This window comes from Aethina tumida, chromosome 7 (genome assembly GCF_024364675.1).
Source record: "Aethina tumida isolate Nest 87 chromosome 7, icAetTumi1.1, whole genome shotgun sequence".
In the NCBI taxonomy this organism is placed as follows: Eukaryota; Metazoa; Arthropoda; class Insecta; order Coleoptera; family Nitidulidae; genus Aethina; species Aethina tumida.
In genome coordinates this window covers 8,028,128-8,039,328 of record NC_065441.1, presented here as the reverse complement: position 1 = coordinate 8,039,328, position 11,201 = coordinate 8,028,128, and the positions used below count along the sequence as shown (strand labels likewise).

The 11,201-nt window shown below is 29.3% G+C and overlaps 2 protein-coding genes, 1 long non-coding RNA gene and 1 pseudogene across 3 annotated transcripts; 3 read left to right on the top strand and 1 right to left on the bottom strand.

The window, feature by feature from the left end:
• The first annotated feature begins 1,011 nt into the window (after window positions 1-1,011).
• Window positions 1,012-1,881, top strand: LOC109595252 (probable cytochrome P450 6a13). The gene is made up of 3 exons (XM_020010561.1): window positions 1,012-1,249; window positions 1,299-1,472; window positions 1,529-1,881. The coding sequence occupies exons 1-3, from the start codon at window positions 1,012-1,014 to the stop codon at window positions 1,879-1,881; spliced, it is 765 nt and encodes a 254-aa protein (XP_019866120.1).
• A 590-nt stretch (window positions 1,882-2,471) lies between these two features.
• LOC109595260 (cytochrome P450 6k1-like) lies at window positions 2,472-4,219 on the top strand (annotated as a pseudogene).
• Window positions 4,220-4,442: 223 nt separating this feature from the next.
• Window positions 4,443-4,954, bottom strand: LOC126266186 (uncharacterized). Its single transcript, XR_007548650.1, has 2 exons — window positions 4,642-4,954; window positions 4,443-4,590 (listed from the first exon to the last, which is right to left on the bottom strand). It is a non-coding gene; the product is annotated as an uncharacterized LOC126266186 (long non-coding RNA).
• Window positions 4,955-7,510: 2,556 nt separating this feature from the next.
• On the top strand, window positions 7,511-9,221 carry LOC109595251 (cytochrome P450 6a8-like). Its single transcript, XM_049969520.1, has 3 exons — window positions 7,511-8,654; window positions 8,706-8,957; window positions 9,012-9,221. Exons 1-3 carry the CDS (start codon window positions 7,511-7,513, stop codon window positions 9,179-9,181), a joined length of 1,566 nt encoding a protein of 521 aa, XP_049825477.1. The 3' UTR covers window positions 9,182-9,221.
• Window positions 9,222-11,201: the final 1,980 nt, after the last annotated feature.

Sequence of the window (11,201 nt, the reverse complement as noted above, 5' to 3'; positions counted from 1 at the left end):
AGTCAGTTTAGGCATCAGCTGTAACATGATTTTTATGATTTATATTAAATGTAATGCACTGTATTATTCGCGTCGTTAGGAATCTAATCTAATTAATTAAATTATGTATTTGTTTATAAGAGAGGCATTCCGTTTCGTTATACATACTTTTATATGATATAATCACGATGAAATAGCGTATTAATGGGTATATATACAAATTGCTCAATTATAAAATTAGTTGTGAAGATAAATGTATGACAGTTCTAACGTAAGTAATGAATAAAATTACTTTTATATATTTATACCACTGCTTTAATAATAAAACAAATAATTCAGTTATATATAACATATGTATTAATAACAGTAAAATTTAGTTTATAGATAAATTAAGCTATGTAGGGCAGTATTATTATAACATATTTTTATCTGCCTTTTAATGTTTATATTAATTTATAAAAGCAATTAATTATTTCAGAAGAATGGTTTTAATTACAAACAGTCTCGGATATGATCTCATCGGAATTATTGTAACCCTCTTGGCGGGAGGAATAGTATATCTAAAATGGAAATTCTCCTACTTCGCCAGAAAAGGTTTATACACACCTCCCACCGTATTACCTTTCGGAAACACCAAAAACGTGTTCACGAAAAAGTAATTTGTCGCTGAGTGGTTCAAAGACGTTTGTTTTGACATAAAGTCCAAAGGATTGAAGCATTCTCAAATCAATTATGCAGACGGACTTTCATGAATCATGGTATTTTTGTTAACGAAGATGGGGATCCGTTAAGTGCCCATTTATTTGCCCTTGAAAATGAAAGATGGAAGAATCTGAGATCCAATCTGACTCCCACATTTACCTCTGGTAAATTAAAAATGATGTTTAACACTGTAGTTGAATGTACCAGTGGATTAAAAGATATGATGGATCAATATTCAGAAGACAACACGCCAATTAATATGAAAGAGACGTTGCAAAGGTTCACCATTGACACAATTGGAACAGTTGCTTTTGGAATTGAATGCAAAGTATGAAAAAACCAGATTCTGAATTTGCTATATTCGGAAGACGTATCTTCGACTTAAGTCCAATTGAAGTTATTAAGAACTTCGTCCAGTTTGCTTTTCCTCATAGTATTCTACTGAGGTTGAATCTTCGCGTATTCAATGAGGAGATCTCCACATTTTTCATGGATGTTGTTAGGAAAACTGTCAATTATAGGGAAGAAAATAATATTTACAGAAAAGATGATGGAGACATTAAACAGAGTGCTTTAACATTCAACGAACTTGCTGCTCAAGCATTCTTTTTTTATAGGTGGTTACCAAACCTCTTCAATAGCAATGACTTTTGCATTATTTGAACTTTCAACGCGTCCTGAAATTCAGCAGAAAATTAGAGATGAAATCCATGGAGTTTTAGAGAAACACGACAACAAACTTACATATGAAGCTATAAAAGATATGACTTATTTAGAACAAGTTCTTCATGGTAAAAAATGTTATTCATTAATCATATTTAATTAATACCTTTTTATTAATTTTTAGAGACCCTTAGAAAATATCCACCGCTTCCATTCTTAACAAGAAAGTGCAACAAAACATATAAAGTACCTGGTACTGACTTGGTCATTGATAAAGGCACCATGGTTGGCATATATTTGGGATACATAATGATCCAGAATTCTATCCTCATGCCGAAAATTTTGATCCTCACAGATTTTGATCCTCACAAACTTAGATTTGGAGTTCTGCAAGCTAAACTCGGTTTGATAACTATACTTAAGAACTATAAAATTTCACTTAACAATAAAACTGTTACTCCAATTAAATTCTATCATAAATCTATGGGTGTGTTGACAGTTGATGGTGTATGGCTAAACGTTAAAAAGTTAAATTAATGAAGTAATTCCACTAAATAAAATAATAAAGTAAATTATAGGATTTTATAAACCATTACCATTGTTTTATTAATTTATTTACGAGTTATGAAAATCGTTTAATTGAAAATTAAAATTATTGAATTATCTCATATCAGAACGAATTGCTTTGTAGGTAGTAAGGCCTCTTCAGCTGAATTATTAAATAACCTATACATTTTTAAGTCAGACACCCGATAAATTGTTATTTACTATTAGACATTTAAAACAAATACAACTAAATTTCAGTTACAGACGAATACAACACATTAATGTATGTAATTTTTGTATTTGCGGACTTGAAACAATGAAGATATGTATTATAGTATATTATGTATATAAGAATATTTAATTAATTGAAATATATTTTTGATAATAAGATGTTACGTTATACACACATTTATTTGACACAATCACAGTGATTAAGCGTATTCATTAGAATATATATACAGATAACTCAATTACAAAATTAGTTACCAAGATAAGTGTACATATAGTTGTAGTTCCAGTAAACATAAATGTAAGTAAACAATTTATGTATTATAACAAATCAAGGAGAAATACTGTACTTTATTACTATATTTTTTATAATGTTACATTTTACATCAGATGGATATTTATTTTATAAATTACATAATTAATAATCGATTATTCCAGAAGAATGGTTTTGGTTACGAACAGTCTTGGGTATGATCTCCTTGTACTTATTGTAACCCTCTTGGTAGGAACAATTATATATCTGAAATGGAAATTCTCTTATTTTGCAAGAAAAGGTTTATACGCACCTCCAACTACGTTACCTTTCGGAAACACAAAGAAAGTCTTCACAAACCAACAACTTCTCGCTGAACTCTTCAAAGATATTTATTTTGACATAAAATCCAAAGGACTGAAGCATGGTGGGGCATATTTCTTGTTCAAGCCATTCTACATTCCGGCTGATCTTAACATTCTCAAATCAATTATGCAGACGGACTTCCAGAGTCAAGCTCTCTCCTACATTTACTTCGGGTAAAATAAAGATGATGTTTAAAACTTTAGTTGAATGTACTAATGGATTGAAAGATATGGTAGATCAACATTCACAAGACAACTCACCAATTAACATTAAAGTAACGTTGGAGAGGTTTACAATTGACATAATTGGTTCAGTTGCTTTTGGAATTGAATGCAACAGTATGAAGAATCCGGATTCCGAATTTGCTAGGTACGGAAGGAGAATCTTTGACTTAACCCCTATTGAAGTACTGAAGAACATTGCTCAATTTGCTTTTCCCCATAAATTTCTCTTGTGGTTGAATATGAATATATTTAATAAGGAGGTTACGACATTTTTCATGGATGTTGTTAAGAAAAATGTTAAATATAGGGAAGAAAACAATATTTACAGGAAAGATTTCATGCATTTACTGTTACAGTTAAAGAACCGGGGCAAAGTCTTTGACGACGAAAAATTAACAGATGATTCTGGAGATATTAAAGAAAGTGCCTTAACCATAAATGAACTTGCAGCCCAAGCATTCGTCTTCTTTTTAGCTGGTTACGAAACTTCATCTACAGCAATGACTTTTGCATTATATGAACTTTCGACACGTCCTGATATTCAGCAAAAGATTAGAGATGAAATCCGTGAAGTTTTAGAGAAGTACGGCAACAAACTTACGTATGAAGCTATAAAAGACATGGCATATTTGGAACAAGTTATTAATGGTATAAAAATGTTATTCCCTAAACATATTTAATTAATGTTTACATGATTATTTTCAGAGGCCCTTAGAAAATATCCCCCCGTACCATTCTTAACCAGACAATGCAACAAAACATACAAAGTACCCGAAACCGATGTGGTCATTGATAAAGGCACCATGGTCGGTATTTCTATATTAGGAATACAAAATGATCCAGAATATTACCCTAATCCCGAAATTTTCGATCCTGATAGATTTTCTCCGGAAAATAAGATGAAAATACCACAATTTTCATGGATACCATTCGGTGAAGGACCTAGAATTTGTATAGGTAATGAAAAAAATTATTATTATTTAAATTATCAACCTGTTTTAATTAACTTTACATTACAGGACTTAGATTCGGAGTTCTACAAGCCAAAGTCGGTTTAATAACAATACTTAAGAATTATAAAATTTCTCTTAACAATAAAACTGCCACTTCTATTAAATTTGATAAAAGATCTACGGGAGTCTTGGCAGTTGATGGTAACGTATGGCTTAATGTTGAAAAATGTAATTGATTAAGCTTTATATATGTATTATATTTGTATATATTAAGGTAAAATTATAAGGCATAATAAATATGTGATAAATTTATTTATTAATTAATTAAGAATTAATACCAAAATATTTAAAACACTCCCAATATTTATATAAACTCTTGGTTTCATTTCAAGTAATCAATATTAGAATTTTAATGAACTTATCTTCAGCGTTACTCTAATATTTTTTGTGATAAGTAAACTCGTAGTCAATATTTCATTATTTATTTTAATAACACGTCTTTAATATATTGTGTTTGTAAAGGTGGTGTATTAAAGTTATCTGTAGCATTCGCATTCTCCATTTTCACATCTTCCTTTGACGTACCAAATATTCTTCAAACAATCAAGTTTACAATCTCTTTCATTACAACTGGCTCTCCTTGTACGAATCAAAGAGTCTTGAGCTTCTTCATCCTCTAAAAATACAAGAATGACAAAAATGTAAATATATAACTAAGAAGACTTACCAAGCGATGCTGATGAAGAACTGACAAAAGTACCAACTAGGAGGATGGCAAAGAAAGTAAAAAGGAAGAATTTCATCTTGTATGAATCGTCTTCGAGGAGACACTGGATATGTATAAATCTTGAAATGCTTATATACTAAATTTCAAAAAAAGGGGATTTTTGTTAAGAGTTTGTGGTACTAATTATGCAAGTTACTCAATGACAAATACTGTACAGTAACAAATATTGCACCAATGTCCTCGATAAGGAAAACAATGAGAATACATCATTCAATAATTTTTAATTTGTATTTTTCATTACAAGTAATTGGGTAAAAATAGTTTAAATTATATTATATTAAAAATTATACAACTATTTGTTTATTCATTTATTCATTTATCCTAAAAATACATATTTTTATTTATTTTTTGTGAAAATATCTTGAATTCAAGTATATATAAATATGAAAATATATAGTTAACTTGTTACCTTTTGTATTCTAGGTTCTATAGTTAATGAATTATTAGTAATTTATTAGAACATTAACTGCAAAATATTTATATAAGTCTAAATAATATATTTTTACTTGAATTAAGACAATGAAAAATACAGATATTTTTTATAATAATTAAAATTATAAAATTGAATAATATATAATAAACTTAATAATTCTCTTTTGACTACAAATAATATACCTTTTTTTTAAATTTTTTACAATTAATTATGATATATCGATAAAGAAAATAATGCAAATACTTTCTTTATCGAGGCCATTGGTGCAATATAATTTATTGTACAATATTTGTTATTAAACAGCGCATATTACAATTAGCAACACAAACACTCGGTAAAAATCCCCTTTTATTGTTAAGTTAAATATATGTATATGCAATTGAAGTATTACATATTTCTTATTCATATACTCAACAATATTTTATTTCTAGATTTCAAAGAAAGCAAATCCTGTAAGAACAAGACCAAGATAATGTAATTTATTATTTATTCCAAAATGAAAACGAATTTAATACCTGTACACGTGATGTATACAAAATACACTGTTTATTTATTTACATTACTTCAACAAGATTGCTACACACTTCCACACTTCTTGTTTAACTTGTCACAAGTGATTCTTGTGACAAATTTTTAAATCCAGGTACTGCCATAGATCTTTAATTTGACTTAAGGTCGGACTCTGTGACTGTGGACCATGGAAAAGCATTCACCATTTGATACAAACACCAATTTTTAACAAACCTATATGTGTGTTTTGAATTCTTATTTTGTTGAAACTTTCAAACAACAAGCAAATTATTTTCAACAAAAGGCAACGAATATTTTTAACTTACTGGAACCAGCACTAGATGCCAAAAATATTCATTAATATCTATAATTGTTTTCTATAATTTAAGATTCAGAATTATATTTATTATTGACAACTGTTGGATTATATACTTGTGTATGTATAGAAAAAGTAATGTAGTCTCAAGTAGGTACTTATTTATGTTTTGTACCTTGAAATATTATCTTTAGATACACTTCAAAAACGGTTACAATTTTGTATATATACTTAATTCTAACAACCTATTACATAATCTTATTGAATTGACATATTTCGTATATATTATATGTTATATATAAAAAAACCTAATGAAACAACTTTTCCGATCGACTGTCACGTGCTAATTAAGTAAAGTTGTTTTTGTAGGAAATATAAAAAATATAATTACTGATAACTACTAAAATGAAAACAATTTTATTGATAAGGAATTTTAAACAATAACAAACATTTAAATAATTTCAATACACAATAGACATTTAGGCGATTCTATAAATATTTAACCATATAAATAAAAAAGGCAAACTGGAGTATTGGTCATTCCATTTAAGAAGAGGTATCTTCCACTAAAATTTTTCTCTTTTTTTTTGGAACAAAGAGGGAAAAATCTTTAAAAAATCGCACTCCTGGTGGAATTCAGAGGCAGTGTCGGATTCACACCGACTAAAAACCCTTCTCCGGGCACCGATCCTAAGATCACGGCCAAATGTCTGACAACTCATATACAAGTGACATACATAGTATATACAGGACATATGCAGGACATACATGAGTCAGCTGAACCGGAAGACGGACAGGCTAGCCCATGTTTCATCACCTTTATAATCATGATGATTGTGCATGTTGCCAGTCATGATAACATTATTAATATTCTTAATATATACATATACACATTACTCAGTTACAAAATTATTAGTAGACATAAACATATGATGTATAAGTTGTTCGAATACAAAGAAGCGTAAGTAATAAATTTATTTTACAATTTTCTAATTAAAAAAAAATAATTTAAATATGAAATATATGAAAGTAAACATTATATTTATGATGATGTAAATAGAATATAATTTTTAATTTATGTACTTAAACGTCTAACATTCGAGATTATTTTGGACTAATCTCATTACAATAATCTTAACACACTATAGGCGGGTAGAAACACAGTCCAAAGTAAGTTGTTGAATGATAACAAAAAATAAGAGATAATGCTTTCAGTTCTGTATGTAAACCAATAGAGTAAAATTATCTCACCCCGCTTTTAAAGTAAGTATATTCAAAAAGGTAAAAATTACCCGGCCCGCTAATAATCAACAGTTCTCCAGACGGGTATTTTTACCCGACCCGCTTATAGTGTGTTAAGTATATTAAACTAAGTATACGTCACAACCCACTTATTTGCGTTACGTATACTTTTATAATTATATGTTTTGATATTTCGTTTGCACTGATAATTTCCGTCCCAAACATATTAAAATGCATCTTATTTCAATACAGATGTGTTCATTTTTATGTCTTTCCAATGAAATTAATAAAAACAATTTTTACTACAGATGATATTGATAACAAATAGTCTGGGCTATGACCTCGTTGCGCTTATTGTAACCCTCTTGGCAGGTCTAACAATATACTTGAAGTGGAAGTTCTCATACTTCACAAGAAGAGGTTTATACGCACCTCCTACCACGTTTCCATTCGGAAACTCCAAAAGTGTCTTCACAAGACAACACACTTCAGCTGAGTTGTTCAGGGATATTTATTTTGACATAAAATCCAGAGGACTAAGGCATGGAGGAGCATATTTCTTGTTACAGCCATTTTATATTCCGGCTGATCTCAACATTATGAAATCAATTATGCAGACTGATTTCCAACACTTTATGAATCATGGCGTATTTTCTAATGAAGAAGGCGACCCATTAAGTGCAAATTTATTCTCGATAGAAAATGAAAAATGGAAGAATCTTCGTGCGAAGCTAACGCCGACTTTTACTTCAAGTAAAATAAAGATGATGTTCAACACATTAGTTGAATGTACTGCTGGATTAAAAGACATGCTGAACGAACATTCGCAAGACAACACGCCAATTAACATCAAAGAGACGTTGCAAAGGTTTACCATTGATATAATTGGTTCAGTTGCTTTTGGAATTGAGTGCAACAGTATGAAGAATCCTCATTCAGAATTTGTTAAATACGGAAGACGAGTCTTCGAATTAAATACAACTGAAGCCATTAAGAACATCGCTCAATTAGCCTTCCCCCACAAACTTCTCTTATGGCTGAATTTTAAGGTTTTCAACAAAGAAGCCACGTCATTTTTCATGGATGTTGTTAAGAAAAATGTAAATTACAGGGAGAAAAACAACATTTACAGAAAAGATTTTATGCATTTGCTGTTACAACTGAAGAATCGCGGAAAGGTGTATGATGATGAGAAATTAACAAATGATGCTGGAGATATTAAAGAAGATGCCCTAACATTCAATGAACTCGCGGCTCAAGCTTTCGTCTTCTTTATAGCTGGATACGAAACTTCTTCTACAGCAATGACTTTTGCATTATATGAACTTTCAACTCGTCCTGATATTCAGCAGAAAATTAGAGACGAAATCCATGAAGTTTTGGAAAAACACGACAACAAACTTACGTATGAAGCAGTAAAAGATATGACATATTTAGAACAAGTCATTCATGGTAAATATAGTATTAAATGTATTTAATTAATTTTTTTATGATTATTTTCAGAGTCACTTAGAAAATATCCTCCAGCGCCTTTCATACCAAGAGTATGCAACAAAACATATAAAGTACCCGGAACTGATGTGGTAATTGAAAAAGGCACCATGGTTGCCATTCCTGTTTTAGGGATACACAATGATCCGGAAATCTATCCTAATCCCGAAAATTTTGATCCCGACAGATTTTCTTCGGACAATAAGGCAAAAAGACATCAATTGGCATGGATACCTTTCGGTGAAGGACCACGGATCTGCATAGGTATTAAAATGTGCCTTTTATTTTTAATCTATTCTAATTAATGTTTATTTACAGGACTTCGATTTGGAACTTTGCAAGCTAAAATTGGTTTAATAACTTTACTTAAGAACTACAAAGTTTCACTTAACAATGAAACTCCTAACCCTATTAAATTTGATACAAAATCTTTCGGCGTTTTAGCAGTTGATGGTAACATATGGCTTAATGTTGAAAAATATGTTTGAGAATGTTATTTTTCGTTATATATATTGGAAATAAATCAGCACTGTGACAACAAAGTATAGTATATAATAATAAATATGTGTGTAACTCAATATTTTTTTAATTCCAATATATGATTTCTATATGTAAATTATTAATAAGTTGTGTTATCATGATACTTTGTAATTTTATATCATTTATAAAATTCGCAACTTTAATATAAAATAATAAATAAATATGTAGAATTTAAAACCTCTTCCTGTCGTTAGCCGCAGTCTGAGCCGCTGTACACACGAAGCCAATGCGCAGCGGCTCTCGGAAGCTTTCGTTTTTACTCGGACCCACATTTATTCAAGTAAACATTTATGCGATTGCACTCCCGAAACGGGTCCATATCGTTCGCTTAAGTCTCGACTTTAGACGAATAAATGCGAAGGCATCCGAAAGCCGACCGCGCCATGCCTTCGGGCGTACAGCGGCTCGAGGGATTTGGACCGGGGCTGTCGACTAAAAACTGCGTCTCCAGTATAGCAAACCGTAGAATATACAAATTTATCTTGGTAACTCTGGTGGAAATGAGTAGGTATTTTGTAATATGCGAAGTAGATATAAATCTGTTTTGGAGTAGGTACAGGGTTATTAATTTAGGTAACCTTAAAAAGTATATAGTACTTTTTCAAATTTCTAAATTAGATATGATAAACAATTTTATAATTTAATTAGATTCATCAATTTATTTGAATGTATATGATTTTACATTTGTTACAGGACTTATAGTCATCTTCGAGTACATAATAAAAATTAAGTATTGTTTATGTCAACAAAGGAAGAATCTTCGTTAAATTGATGACACGGTTTATGAAGTTTTTTAAATAATAATAATAATTTTAATAAAGAAATATTGAACTTGAATACTTTTAAAACATTATCTACAAACTGTGAAATTTTATAAATAAATTTGTCTTTATTATTATAAAGTGTTTTATTTTTCAAATTTTGAAACAAATTAGTTCTTAACAACACAACGTAACCAAGTAATTTTATGTCACAATTGTCGTGAATTTTTCTCTGTTATTTTGTTTATATCTTATATTATCAATTTTCAAATCTATCAAATTAATCAAAATTAATATTCATTTTAAAAAACTATGCAATTAAATTCGAACATTAAAATATAATATTAAAAATTACACACAGTCTTGTAAATATATGTGATACAACAAACGCATATAAAATTAAAATATATGACTACTATTATCGTATATTCAGGATATATTAAATTAAAAAGTTAATTGATATTTGTTACCTGTTTTAAAATTATCCAAAAATGTGGAACATTTTGGATTATGTTCTTTGTTTTTAACGGAAAATAGGAGCAGTTTAACCTTTTTAATTATGGATAGAAACATATTCTTTATTTTATGGATTGTACCATTAAACCTTACAAAATTATTTTGAGTATTCTTATTAGCATTGTAATGAATGTTTTACTTTATATACATGAAAAAATTTTGTCAATTAATAACTATTAACACACATGTTTCTTCATAGAATGTCATGTGATTATAATAAATAAAATTTTAAACTTTAAGAGCGGCGTCTCCTTGTGTTAAATTCTCTATACAAACACCGTCGACGACTTGGGACAAATCTCAAAAACTTTGCAATTAATCTATTTCACATTTTGGGCGTGCATTAATAAATGTTTGATCTATGACATGACATAGTTTCGAAGTCATAATATTCTTTAATAACAACAATAATGGTCAAACTTAGGTCATTTTCTATCATGTTTGTACAACAAATTCTAACCTAACCTAACCTAACCAACCTAACCTAACCTAACACATACATCTGTGACATCGAGATTAATTTCTATTTATATTTGATTATGTACTAATGATTAATCAAAACTACTATTGTGTATCGTATTTATTATATTTGTTTATATGATAAAATGTGATTGGTTAACAATTAACCATACGACAAAAAATAAATAAATAAAAAGTTTAAACTGTATATATTATTGTATTTTTAATATAT